This window comes from Neomonachus schauinslandi, chromosome 16 (assembly GCF_002201575.2).
Source record: "Neomonachus schauinslandi chromosome 16, ASM220157v2, whole genome shotgun sequence".
NCBI lineage: Eukaryota > Metazoa > Chordata > Mammalia > Carnivora > Phocidae > Neomonachus > Neomonachus schauinslandi.
The window spans coordinates 1,510,297-1,525,000 of NC_058418.1; the positions used below are offsets into that span (position 1 = coordinate 1,510,297).

General features: G+C 43.7%; 1 protein-coding gene across 1 annotated transcript; it reads right to left on the bottom strand.

The window, feature by feature from the left end:
* Positions 1 to 9,931: 9,931 nt before the first annotated feature.
* On the bottom strand, positions 9,932 to 10,279 carry LOC110573659 (60S ribosomal protein L34-like). Its single transcript, XM_044911331.1, has one exon. The coding sequence runs from the start codon at positions 10,277 to 10,279 to the stop codon at positions 9,932 to 9,934; it is 348 nt and encodes a 115-aa protein (XP_044767266.1).
* Positions 10,280 to 14,704: the final 4,425 nt, after the last annotated feature.

Consider the following 14,704-nt stretch of genomic DNA (forward strand, 5'->3'; position numbering starts at 1 on the left):
CTTCACATCCTGGTGAGAGGGACTGTAAGTCCCCAGTTCTCAAGTCAGTCTCCTGTGGCTTGCATCCAAACTCTTGAAACCCGACACTTGCCAGCTGTGTTACCTTGAAGACATCACTTCATTTCTCTGAGCCTCGGGTGCTGGATCAATACAATAATAGTTCCCACTTCACCAGTAACAGTTGTGCGATTTAAACAGAAATTACTCAGTGCTCAGTGTGCTTTGGGATTTTCACTGTTTCTTCCACAGCCCATGACATCTCATCACCTTCATGGCACAGTCAGCGAAAGGCTAAGGGAGCTCCACCAATTCATGCAAAGTCTTGCATTTTACAAACCAGAAGCGAGATTTTAAGACAGATTACTCTAACACAGTGTTGAAAAGAGTAAACTGGACATTCCTCCATAATCAGAGTAACTACAAGTAAGGAGGCTATGAAGCATTTACCCCAGTTTTTGCTGTTAAATACATTTCCATCCACCCGAACAGGGACCGAGGAGCAGTGCCCTCATCACCAACCACACAGGAAAGGCACACTGATGGGGTGGCACCTCCTTGGGTAAATGGCAGGGCCCGGATTTGTTCCCCATGGGTCTCCCAGGCGAGGGGCAGATGCCACAATGAACCATACGCCCCTTTTTCCTTCCTGAGCTCTGACAACCTTTATCCCTGAGGCCAGGATACCTCAGGACCAGGGAGCGCAAACAGCTACAGATAACACAGGCACTGGCCACCAAGCGTCTGGCTGAGGGCTGGTGGCGCATCCTGCAAACGACCACAGGATCTCGCCCTCCAAAGGCACTCAGCAGCCGGGAGGCACCACAGCAACCTCACAGGCCCTCGTGGGCCTCCCTAAACCACCAGCGCACTTTGCTTCTGTCCATGCACCTCTGTCTGAAAAGCTCTCCCGCCTCCGCCCGGTGCCCAAGGTCACCTGTTGGAGGAGGACAGGTGGGGCAGCGCGGACCAACCCAGGGCATGGCGGGGGGTGGAGCTCGGTGTAAGAACGACGGGGGTCCCGGCGGAAGCATCATTCATTCTTTCTACAACTTGTGCAAGTCAGAGACCAAACACCTTACGGGGCTGGGGGTCAACTAGGTGCGCGCCAGGCCGGACGCCCCAACACACAACCGCAGAGACACGCCCAGCGGACGTCGGAGCTGCCGGCCCTGCCGGGCCCGTGTGCTCCCTCGCAGAGAAGCAGCAATCCCCAAACCAACGTCCACTGACCTGGGCCTGGCCGGTCGGCGGCGCCGCCATCACGGGGCCCCGCGGGTGAGCAAGGCGGGGAGCGGCGGGCACCGCGCAGCCCGCTGGCCGCACCTCTGCTCTGCGCGCCCCGACGACCTCGGCGGACAGCGGCAGGCCGGCCGCAGCGTCCCCCGAGTAAAAGGCACACGCCTCGGGGCGCCGCCCTTGGCGACGGCGGGGATGAGGGCGGCCGCAGAGGCCGCGGCTCAGCGGGCGGCCGGGGGGGCACACCCGCTGCAGGGGGTCACGGCCCCTACAAAACGCGAACGTGAGTTCTTTCCTCCCTCCCGGCTCGTTCCCCACCAAAGGGCCAAGGTGCGGCGCCGGCCCAGCCCTCAGCAAGTCCCCGCCGTCCCAGGGCGAACGGTAGCGGCTAATGGCGACGGCAGGGAAACACCCGGAAGTCCCGCCCACGCCCGTAGCGCAGGGAACGCCCCTTTCCGGGGCTGTCCGTGGCCAGCGCCGGCCCCGATGCCTTCTGGGTACTGTGGTTTCCCGCCTCGGTGTCCAACCGCGCGAGGCGGGGCTTCGGCAGGAGTCCTCCTCCGAGGGGAGGGAGCACAAGCGACCGAGCAACCCCTCTGCTTCTTTGCGATTCGAGAGGAGCAAGGGACAGGAGCGAGGGCCTTCCTTCTGTACCTGGGGAAACTGAGGCTCGGGAGGCAGGGACAGTCGTCAGCGTGGAGGCATATGCCGAGGCACAGAACTCGCCCTTGACTCGAGGCTGGCCTGTTGACTTCCCCTTTTTGGTACCACCTCCCCCGAGCCTCTTCTCTGGGAGCAGACAAAAAAGTAGTTTAAAACCGACACCGGAAGTCCGCTTTCACAAATTGCACACTCTCTTGGGCCTTATTTGGTCCAGGCCTTTTTCATAAAATGAATGAATTTCTGAGTCATGTAATTGGCCCAGATTACCAAAAAATGGATTTGCCATTCTGTGAAGTGGGGAGAAGCAAATAGAGGAAGTTTAGAGGGAAACTCAGGACTCCAGTTTTGGACATTGTCAATTTGAAATGTCTATGAGACCACAAGCATGTGTTAGGTAGGCATTTCAACCAATGACTGAACATTGGAAGAGAGTTCAGCCTTGATAAAATAAAGGAAATTTTCAACTTTCCGTGTTTGTGGGCCCCCCTTTTTGGGCTCACAGGGAAGCTATACTTTAGCATTTACCAAAGTCAAAATGACTTGGCAAAACATCAAAGCATGGGCTCTACTTCTGCCCCAAGCACACACTGCACATCTGCTTTGTTGAAAAAAATAACCGAAAGGAACATTCTAAACATAAAGAAAAGAAAAAAAAAACCCTCCTTGGTTCCCATTAGATTAAAGTCATACAGTTTTGCACATACTAAAAACATAAGACAGGGCGCCTGGGTGGCTCAGTTGGTTAAGCGACTGCCTTCGGCTCAGGTCATGATCCTGGAGTCCCTGGATCGAGTCCCGCATCGGGCTCCCTGCTCGGCGGGGAGTCTGCTCCTCCCTCTGACCCTCCTCCCTCTCATGCTCTCTGTCTCTCATTGTCTCTCTCGCAAATAAATAAATAAAATCTTAAAAAAAAAAAAAGAATCGGGAGGAAAGGGGCACCTGGGCGGCTCAGCCGTTAAGCGTCTGCCTTCGGCTCGGGTCATGATCCCGGGGTCCTGGGATGGAGTCCCGCATCGGGCTCCCTGCTCAGCAGGGAGTCTGCTTCTCCCTCTGACCCTCCCCCCTCTCATGCTCTCTCTATCTCATTCTCTCTCTCAAATAAATAAATAAAAAATCTTTAAAAAAAAAAAAACATAAGACAAAGTCTGTAACTTTCTGGAATGCCCTTGGTCATGATGATTTGTAACTCCATGTAAAAACAAAAATATAACACTGAACCAAATGTTCCTTCCCCAGACCACTCTCTTCTTTGTGAGTGTATACTGGTCAGCTGTCCTAACTTGAGCTTAAATAAAACTCTCTCTTCAAAATTTTAAAAAAGGTTTGTTCATTTTGTGTGGACCCTTCACCCATATTTCAAATCATGATACTAGGTAAGACCATCAGAGGAATGAGTGTAGACTGGAGAAGAGAATGGATGGAGCATGAATCCTGGACCAACTTGGCTTTGTTAACTGGTTGATGTCAAGAAACCCAACAAATTCCCATTATGGATTCTAATGTCCAATCAGAGGTACATTAAGCAATCTTAGAAGTCACCATTGGTGATTTTTTTTTTTCATGACTGTGGAGCTGAGAGAATCAAATGCATCTTTGATGATTTGAGGATGCATACAGATTGAGAACTGGAATCAGGGAGTATAGAAATGCCCTTGAGTTAATATTTCTAAGATGTGAGAGAGTCATAGTGACAAGTTATTAATTAGGTCAAGGAATGAAGACTATATCAAGAGTTCTGCTGAGAACTAGTAAGACATATGTTTTATAAATATTTACATGTATACATCTTTTATAACTATATGGTGTATATATGTGTATTGCATATACATATGTAGGTACAATATGTATATGAGATTTATTTCAAGAAATTCACTTATATGATTGTGGGGCATGGCAAGTTTTACTCTATCCATAGGGTAGAGGGTAGGCTAGTGGGCTGGAAAGTCTCCAGACAAAGCTAATGCTGCAGTCTTGACACTGAATTTCTTCCTCTGGGAACTCTTACTTAAACCTTTAAGATCTTTTCACCGATTGGATAAGGCCCACCCACATTACCAAAATAAAATCCTTTGCTTAAAGCCAATCAGTTGCAGATGTTGAACATATCTATAAAATACCTTCACAGCAACACTAAATTAGAGTTTGATCCAATAACTGGCTAGTATAGCCTAGCTAAGTTTACACATAAAACTAGCCATCATATTCTACCTCTTGTCAACTTGGCACCCACATACATCTCCTTAAACCATACTTAATTTCCAAATAAAAACAGTAAAAAAAAGTCATACTTCTGCCTAACTAGATCAAATCTGGTATTGGCCCATTGCTAGGATGGACCATACTACATATAATGGACTTTATATGATGAATGCAATATGATCTGAATGAATCTATTGACCTAATGTTAAATTCTCTGACATTAGAAATTATCCTCTGGTTATGTAAGATAATATCCTTGTTCTCAGAAAATACAAACAAATATGAGACATGAAGTATGAAGCTCTTAAATGTTTCAGAAAAATATAAATTGATGGATAGCAGGAGGGAAAAAGGATGAGTGATAGAGCAAATGTGACAAAAGTGTAACACAAATACGCTAGGAGGAAACATTGTTATCACCAGAGATGAGGAGTCAAAACCAAAAAAAAACAAACAAAACAAAAAACCCATACAAACAGACCTTGTTAAGATAACGTTTGGGGCACCTGGGTGGCTCAGTTGGTTAAGTGTCTGCCTTTGGCTCAGGTCATGATCCCAGGGGCCTGGGATGCAGCCCCTCATTGGGCTCCCTGCTCAGCAGAAGGCCTGCTTCTCCCTCTCCCTCTGCTGCTCCCTCTGCTTGTGCTCTCTCTCTCTCACTCAAATAAATAAATAAAATCTTTTTTTTTTTAAAGATAACTTTTATCTTCCTTTAGTCTCCCCATTTATTTTAGCTACTTTTGAAAAATTGCCTCTCTTTGTTCAACTTAATATATAAGCACTTAGGTTTTGTTACTTCTTTGGGTCTTCGTTTCCTAATGAAGCCTTGTGTATCAGGTAAAACTTACATTAAATAAATTTATAAGCTTCTCTCCTGTTAATTTTTTTTTTAAGATTTTATTTATTTATCTGACAGAGAGAGACACAGCGAGAGAGGGAACACAAGCAGGGGGAGTGGGAGAGGGAGAAGCAGGCTTCCCACTGAGCAGGGAGCCTGATGCGGGGCTCCATCCCAGGACTCTGGGATCATGACCTGAGCCGAAGGCAGACGCTTAACGACTGAGCCACCCAGGCACCCCTGTTAATATGTTTTATGTCAATTTAATTCTCAGGCCCATCCAGAGATCCTAAGAAGGTAGAGGTAAAATTTTGCCTCTTCTGCATAAGCCATGAGCCACCCAGGCATCCTGATATGTGTACTTTCAACATTTATATTATACTTCAATTAAAAGTTAAAATATTGGCTGGGGCACCTGGGTGGCTCAGTCCATTAAGCGACTGCCTTTGGCTCAGGTCATGATCCTGGGGTCCTGGGATAGAGCCCCGCATTGGGCTCCCTGCTCAGCGGGAGTCCGGTTTTCCCTATCCCTCTGCCCCTACCCCTGGGCTCGTGCTCTCTCTCTCATTCACCTTCTCTCAAACGAATAAATAAAATCTTTAAAAAAAAAAAGTTAAAATATTGGCAAGGAGGCATTCTATGAAAAATGCAAGGAAAAATCCTTGCTATAAGTGGTAATAAGAGTTTATCCTTTTTTTTTTTTAAGATTTTATCTATTTATTTGAGAGAGAATGAGAGACAGAGAGCATGAGAGGGAGGAGGGTCAGAGGGAGAAGCAGACTCCCCGCCGAGCAGGGAGCCCGATGCGGGACTCGATCCAGGGACTCCAGGATCATGACCTGAGCCGAAGGCAGTTGCTTAACCAACTGAGCCACTCAGGCGCCCAAGAGTTTATCCTTTTAATACAGCCTCAGGGACATAGAATTTGATTAATCATAATCACTGATTTATGATACATTGTCATCATTGTTTTTGTTCTTTTACAACTCATTTCACTTTGTAAAATTTAATATATATGTAATGATCACGTGTGAATTTACCACCCAAATCATAACTAGAACATTATCAATTATTTATATCAAATATACCTGAGAGATAACCACTGTCATAAATTTTGTGTAGATTACTTATTTATTTTTTAAAATTATGTATCTGTATGTGCCTAGATAAAGTTTGGTTCTACTTGATTTTGAACAATAAAAATGGGATGTCTTATGATATGTCATTATCTGGACCTTGCTTTTTAACTCAACATTATGTTACCCTGATTCCTCTATTTGTTTTCATGGCTGTATGATTTCCTATCATATGAATATATCACCATGTTCTATGATAAAGTCCACTTTCAAGGGGCACTTGGGTTGTTTGCAGATTTTTTGCTGTTAAGAACAGTCCTGCAGCGGCGTCTGGGTGGCTTGGTCCGTTAAGTGGCTGCCTTCGGCTCAGGTCTTGATCCCAGGGTCCTGGGATAGAGCCCCAGATCAGGCTCCCTGCTCAGTGGGGAGTCTGCTTCTCACTCTCCCTCTGCCCCTCCCCCCAACTCGTGTGCGCACTTTCTCTCTCAAATAAATAAATAAAATCTTAAAAAAAAAAAAAAAGAGGGTGCCTGGGTGGCTCAGTCATTAAGCGTCTGCCTTCGGCTTGGGTCATGATCCCAGGGTCCTGGGATTGAGCCCCGCATCTGGCTCCTAGCTCAGCGGGAAGCCTGCTTCTCCCTCTCCCACTCCCTCTGCTTGTGTTCCCTCTCTCACTGTCTCTCTCTCTGTCAAATAAATAAATAAATAAAATCTTTAAAAAAAATATGTGATGGTGAAAATTCCATGTTTCATGGTGATGCTTTGTAAAATGTGTTTTTAAAAATACGTTCAAATTGACTATTTAAGCAGTGATGCTTTTCAGAAGCCAATCAAAAAGGTTCAGTAATTTTTCCAAATTCATACAGAACTTAAGTATAAAGCTAGTATTCAGAATTATATGTCTAGGTCCAGGATCTATATTTATACCACTTTACTATATTGTCTATCTGGTGTTGCAAATATTTTTCCATATTTGTAAAATATTTTATTTTTATCTTTAAATTCCAAGGATTTTAAAAAATTTTACTACTCATGTGAATAGAATCTGGTTTTATGTGATATATTGTGAGCTAATTTTTTTTTTAAGATTTATCTATTTGAGGGGCGCTTGGGTGGCTCAGTTGGTTAAGCGACTGCCTTCGGCTCAGGTCATGATCCTGGAGTCCCGGGATCGAGTCCCGCATCGGGCTCCCTGCTCGGCAGGGAGTCTGCTTCTCCCTCTGACCCTCCCCCCTCTCATGTGCTCTCTCTCATTCTCTCTCTCTCAAATAAATAAATAAAATCTTTAAAAAAAAAAGATTTATCTATTTGAGAGAGAGTGTGCCAGCATGATGGGGGTTGGGGGGTAGAGGGAGAGGGAGAGAGAGAGAGGGAGAGAAGCAGACTCCCCACTGAGTGCAGAGCCCAGTGACACAGGGCTTGATCTCACCACCCTGAGATCATGACTTGAGCTGAAATCAAGAGTCGGACACTCAACTGACTGAGCCACCTAGGAGCTCCTATTGTGAGCTAGTTTTATAAGAAAGCTATTAATATTATAGAAATATATATTATTGTAAGAAAGATATTAATATTATATATATATATTTATTGATAAGAAGGGTGTTCAATATGTTGATACATGAAAAATAGCTTAGCAAACTGTTTATACATATCTGGTGAGAACTACAGAACTCTCAGCAAATAATGATTCTGTCCAAACCTCTGCATCAAGAGATTTGGCCAAACTCTTTGCTTAGTTTCTTGTAGCTTAGGGATGCGTCCTCAGCGTTACCCCAGATCCCCCTTAAAACGCCTGCTTGACAAAACTCAATATTGCTAGAACTTACTAGCCAACACCTTAGATAGGCCCCTAACTTCCCTTTCTTAGAGCATGTACTAAAAAGGACTTATAATTGTGAATTCTTCCTCTGTCCCTTTGAGATGTGTATGTATCTCCTACAATTCTGGGGTGTCTTTCCCAAGGATCTGAAAGCCATTTCTTTGAAATGTCATCTTCAGGAATATAGGGTCTCTGTCTTCCACTCTCTGGGAGGACAGAATTCTAACTTCGATAACTATCAGCTATCAGACACAGCTGGCCTGACGGACTTTTGTAATTTTTTACTTCCCTGCTCTACTTGAGCCCTGCTTGCTCCTCCCCACTCTGCCTGGCCCCTGTCACCCCAAGATCCAATTACTCTCGTTGCATTTAGGTTTCCCAATTGAGTGTCTGCAGTTCCCACTGTAAGGTGTGGCCTACAGAGAAGAACGATCACAGAGCTCTTCAAGGAAACTGGGGCTTCTCTCACAAATTTATTTCTCCAAGTATTGGTGAAAAGTTGATCTTCCAGACCCTCTGTCTAGTGTGGGTAAAGAGGTCCTAAATGAAAAATACACTCTCCTTAAGCCTTTGAATCCCTTTCTCTCCAGCCAGTAAACCCTGGAAGTTGGGCATTTCCAGTTCTCTCTTGGTGGGCCACCTTTTGGTCCATGGTCCAGCCAACAAAGCAAACAAACTGTTAGAGGGCTTTCTAATTTCTTGAATTGCAGATGCGACTCAGAAGCAATTAGATGTAGAATCTCTGCTTTATGGGCCCATATCAATACATTCTACATCACACAAATTTATATTTCTTCCACCCTTAGTTTCCATTCCCACACATGTCCCCCAGATATCTGCTTGTATAATTTAGAAAATTCAAGCAGTTCCTTGGGAGTGTAATGTACCTCCACCTAGGTCACATTTTTAAAAATTATTTTTGTTTTTTATTTTATTTTATTATGTTATGTTAGTCACCATACAGTACATCATTAGTTTTTGATGTAGTGTTCCATGATTCATTGTTTTCGTATAACACCCAGTGCTCCATGCAATATGTGCCCTCCTTAATACCCATCACCGGGCTAGCCCATCCCCCCACCCCCCTGCCCTCTAAAACCCTCAGTTTGTTTCTCAGAGTCCATAGTCTCTCATGGTTGTCTCCCCCACTGATTTTCTCCCCTTCATTTTTCCCTTCCTTCTCCTAATGTCCTCCATGCTATTCCTTATGTTCCACAAATAAGTGAAACCATATGATAATTGACTTTCTCTGCTTGACTATTTCACTTAACATAATCTCCTCCAGTCCCATCCATGTTGATGTAAAAGTTGGGTATTCATCCTTTCTGATGGCTGAGTAATATTCCATTGTATATATGGACCACATCTTCTTTATCCATTCATCTGTTGAAGGGCATCTCAGCTCTTTCCACAGTTTGGCTATTGTGGACATTGCTGCTATGAACATTGGGGTGCATATGGCCCTTCTTTTCACTACCCTAGGTCACATTTTGTCACCTTACCTTTAGGAGCCTGCTGACACTTGAGTCTCGTTGTTAAGTATAAAAGCAAAGAGGTAGGTCCTGAGGAGGATCAGCATTGTCATTCATGGCAACAGCTTCAGGGAAAGTCATTAACATTTCCTTAGGCAATGCTGTGTTAATTCCCTCAGAGGTGGATACCCCTGGGTGTTGGGAGGCCACTTCCACTAGAAGAGGAAAGAGCTCTACCACTGACAAAGACCCATCAGAATTTAGGATCTCAATGACCCATTTTCATTAAGGTCCTCCCACACATCCCCATCCCAATTTATAGGATCCCATTCTTTCCCTATCAATGCCCTCATTTCTTTTTCCTTTTGATTTTTTTTTATTACTCAAAAAAGCTTCATTTTTTAAATTTAGCTTTCTTTCTTTCTTTTTTTTTTTAATAGATTTTATTTATTTGACAGAGAGAGACACAGTGAGAGAGGGAACACAGCAGGGGGAGTGGGAGAGGGAGAAGCAGGCCTCCCGTGGAGCAGGGAGCCCGATGCGGGGCTCGATCCCAGGACCCCGGGATCATGACCCGAGCGGAAGGCAGACGCCTAACGACTGAGCCACCCAGGTGCCCCTTTATTCAGCTTTCTGTTGAAGCTTGCACCTTCAACACTTTCACAATGATTTTCTGTTCCTCGATAAGGAAAGCACGCTTGATCCTGTCACGAACACACTTATCACACATGGAACCACCATAGGCCCTGCTGATGTGTTTTTTCATTTTAGACAATCTCATAAGGTCTTTAGGTCTCACAGCACGAACTCCTCGAAGTCGGCCTGGGCACACGCCACATGCAGAGTTTGGTAGTTTCCCAACCTTCTTGGTATAAAGGTAAATGATTCTGTTACCAGAGGTTCGGCACAGCCTACTTTTGTTAGAGGCTGTATTGTAGGACAGCTTATGACAGTAGGGCAAACGCTGGACCATTCTGAATGCCTATGGATGCCGTCCCCGAACTCAATGCCCTCACTTTAAGAGAAAACAACTGTGAGGTTGCGAGTTCAACTTGTGTTGTAACTCAGTTAATCACAGCATGAGGTTTTGTATTTGACTTTTGGCAATTTATTTATTTATTTTTTAAAGATTTTATTTATTTGAGAGAGAGAGCACATGAGATGGGGGAGGGTCAGAAGGAGAAGCAGACTCCCTGCTGAACAGGGAGCCCGATGCGGGACTCGATCCCGGGACTCCAGGATCATGACCTGAGCCGAAGGCAGTCGCTTAACCAACTGAGCCACCCAGGCGCCCGATTTTTGGCAATTTTAGCCCTGTGTCTCCTACAGGGCACACATGGAAGCTCTTGGGTTATTTATGTGGTGCATGAGATGGGAATTCAAATTCCTGAGCTCCTCCTGTTCTTTTACCACTTTGTCAAGCAACATTAGGAGAAGCCATCCGATATCATTATGTTCCTCGATTTTCCAAAAGTGTTTGAAATATCTTATACAGAATCACTCAGCTCCTTGCTTCCTACCAGTGATTGATTAGGAGCATCCAATGAAGGTATTTTACATTATCTCCATAACAGTTCACCCGATACACTATCAGTGCTCTGTTTACTACTGGAAATAGAGTCTTTAGTGCACTTTAATCAGATTTGAGAGTAGATTCCAGAAACCCCAGAACCAATTCAGGAAACTTATCCATAAAATTCTGTTCCTCTAGAACAAATCTTGGTACCCAAATCTATGTTAATTAGGGCTCTCCAGAGAAACAAAACAAAAAAACAAGGAGATATATAGAAAGAGATTTATTATGAGGGATTGCTCATATTATTGTGGAGGCTGAGGAGCCTCCTGATCTGCAGTCTGCAAGCTGGAGGCCCAGGAAAGCCTCTGCTATTGTGTTCCAGTCCAAACCTGAAGGCCTGAGAACCAGGGGAACCTACGTCCAAGGACAAGAGAAAATGGATGTCTCTGGCTAGCCTTAGACTATTTATAGACATCTTACAGAAGCTTTCGTGCATTAAAGGGTCCTCAAAGTTGCATATTTGTAAATGACTGTCAAGAAAAATACTCACAGGGGCGCCTGGGTGGCTCAGTCCTTGAGCGTCTACGCCTTCGGCTCAGGTCATGATCCCGGGGTCCTGGGATCGAGCCCCGCGTCGGGCTCCCTGCTCAGCGGGAAGCCTGCTTCTCCCTCTCCCACTTGCCCTGCTTGTGTTCCTGCTCTCGCTGTGTCTATCTCTGTCAAATAAATAAATAAAAATCTTTAAAAAAAAAAAAAGAAAAATACACCTGAGGCTCATGCCCAAGAAGCAGCTTGTAGCTTTCACCCCTCCAGAGAGATTGATTTGACTCTCTTTTTTAAATGGTTTCCTCCAGGGCACCTGGGTGGCTCAGTCGGTTAAGCGACTGCCTTCGGCTCAGGTCATGATCTTGGAGTCCCGGGATCGAGTCCCGCATTGGGCTCCCTGCACGGCAGTGAGTCTGCTTCTCCCTCTGACCCTCCCCCCTCTCATGTACTCGCTCTCTCTCATTCTCTCTCTCTCAAATAAATAAATAGATAAGTCTTTAAAAAAATAAATGGTTTCCTCCACTTACTGGATGGCTAGGGGGCGCTTCATAAGGGACTCAGCTTCTTTGTGTTAGTTCTAATGGTCATGTCTTTTATGAGCATCATTGCCTTTACGGAGCAATTGTGCTGCTGCTGCCGAAAGTACGGGGCTTCCTTGGTCATCTCGCCAACTACCTTGACTCCTGAATTGCACAGAGGTTGGAAGGAAAAGGAACAGTTGGACCTTTCTCAAGAACCTTGGCATGACAAATGCCAGTTGTTGTATGAGAAAGAGATCTGCTCTTTCTCTTGAACAAAACAAGGGACTGAGAATTGCAGAATTCTTGGCCCAGGACTCTGTCCACAGCTCTGTACCGAGAGACCTGACCAAACTCTCACTTGCCTTCTAGCAGCTGAAGGTCAAATCTCTAGCATGAGCCTAGGCCTCCTTAAAATGCCTGCCTGACAAAACTCAGCACTGCTAGGAGAACTTATTAGTCAATATCTGAGACAGGTCCTTAACCTCCCTTTCTTAGACCATCTACTAAAAATGGATTAAAACTGTGAATCCTTCAACTGTCCCTTTGAGATGTGTATGTATATCCTACAACTCAGGACTCTTTCTCAAGGATCTGAAAGCCATTCCTTTGAAAGGATATCTTCAGGAAGGATAGGGATTCTGTCTCCTAGTCTCTGGGCAAGAGGATAGAATCCTAACCTTGACAACAGATAGCTAGCCGATGTGTCTGCTGGTCTAATCACATTTGCACTGACCATCTTTGTAGTTTTTCACTTCCCTGCTCTACTTGAGTCCTGCTTAGTCCTCGCCTTACTCCTTTGTTCTCCCTTTAAAACATCCAGTCATCTCTGTGCAAATCAGAATGGAGCTCAGGTGTTGACCCTATTGTTTGTAGTTAGTGAACAAAATGTTTTCACTGCTTTAACTAAAGTCTGGCTTCTTTTATCTTTGACACTGGGTAGGATATATATATATATATATATATATAGAGAGAGAGAGAGAGAGAGACTTATTAGATGTTGACTCTGCTCAATTTTGCATATTTTCTTTAATTTTACTCTGAATATATATATTACATATATATATTACTCTGAAATCTGATTTTTCTTCATCATCTGATGAAACTCAAGAAATATATGTAAAATGTATGAATGAATGACTGTTTATATATTTTGCCCATTTTTCTATTTGGTTATATGTCTTTTTTTAAAAAGATTTTAATTATTTATTTGACAGAGAGAGAGCACAAGCAGGGGGGGCAGCAGGCAGAGGGAGAGGGAGAGGCAGACTACCCCCTGAGCAAGGAGCCTGATGACAGCCTCGATCCCAGGACCCTGGGATCACAACCTGAGCAGAAGGCAGATGCTTAACCAACTGAGCCACCCAGGTGCCCTATTTTGGTTGTATGTCTTATTCTTAATTATTTGTAGGAGATTTTATATATTCCCAATATTCTTCACTTTAATTACACAGGTGATACATAATACTGTAGAAAAATCAGAAATTTTGATGAGTTTGAATTGCAAATGGAAAACAAAATAAAGGCAAGGATTCTTTGGAATATATGAGCCAGTCAAGATCAAGAACATTGATAAAACAACAGTCCTTTGGAAATTGTTGTCTATCATGTAAAGTAGCTTCTCTAAAATCTGCATTTTGTCCTGGGTCAGACACATTTCTGTTAAAATCATTTATATTTTAGGGGCACTTGGGTGGCTCAGTCAGTTAAGTGTCTGCCTTTGGTTCAGGTCATGATCCCAGAGTCCTGGGATCCAGCCCCGCATCAGGCTCCCTGCTCAGCTGGAAGTCTGCTTCTCTCTCTGCAGCCCCGCCCCCCCCCCCCCCCCCCGGCTCGTGCTCTCTCAAATAAATAAAAAAAATCATTTATATTTTATTGGAAATTGGAAGCTCTAATGGAAAACTATTAGAATTTCTTTTTTTAAAAGATTTTATTTATTTATTAGAGAGAGCACGCGCACGAGCTGGGGGAGGGGCAGAGGGAGAAGATGACTCCCCACTGAGCAGAGAGCCCAAAGCCACTTGATCCAACCCTGGGACTCCAGGATCATGACCTGAGCCGAAAGCAGACTCTCAACCGCCTGAATCACCCAGGCACCCCTATCACCCAGGCACCCCTAAAATTTATTTCAACAGTATCCTATTTTCTTACTTATATTTCATGTTTACTAGTTTCTGAAATTCTAGCATTTCTGTTTCTTCATTATTTTCCTTACATGAGGAAAAGATTATTTAGTTAATTCTGAATTTGATGACAATTCTGCTTTAACAACGTTGATGTTGGGTATTTGATCACTTTCGGTAGTTAGAATACATTTTTTCTAGTCGAACTTGCAACTGCTCCTTATAATTTTGATCCATTTTGCACTCATTTTTCTTTTCTTGAACATCGCACTAGTTGGCTTTTTAGATGCCACATATATTTTTAAATTTTTAGTATAAATTTAAAATATATATTTTAAAATAAATACAATATTTAATTGGAATAAGTATAATAACATAAATAATTTATAATCATTAACAAATCATATAAGTTGTGATGTTTAAACTCAAATAGGTATACGTAAAAATATGTATCAGAAATAGAAATTAATAAACACAAACAGCAGAAAATTGTGCTCTAGGTTTCCAGACAAATTTGGTGGAAAAAATAGTGAAAAAGATTTAACATACAGAAGTGAATAACATACAACTTATTACTGTTTTACATGAATATAGTGTAAAAGTTTCCTGATAAGTATGTTATTGTCCTGATTAAAAAACTTTCAGGAAAGGTTTAATATTTGATCACATTTTATTTGTTAAAAGTCAAATATCTC

Coding starts and splice junctions, on each gene's coding strand:
- LOC110573659 (XM_044911331.1), bottom strand. CDS start 10,279: ATGGTCCAGCGTTTGCCCTACTGTCATAAGCTGTCCTACAATACAGCC.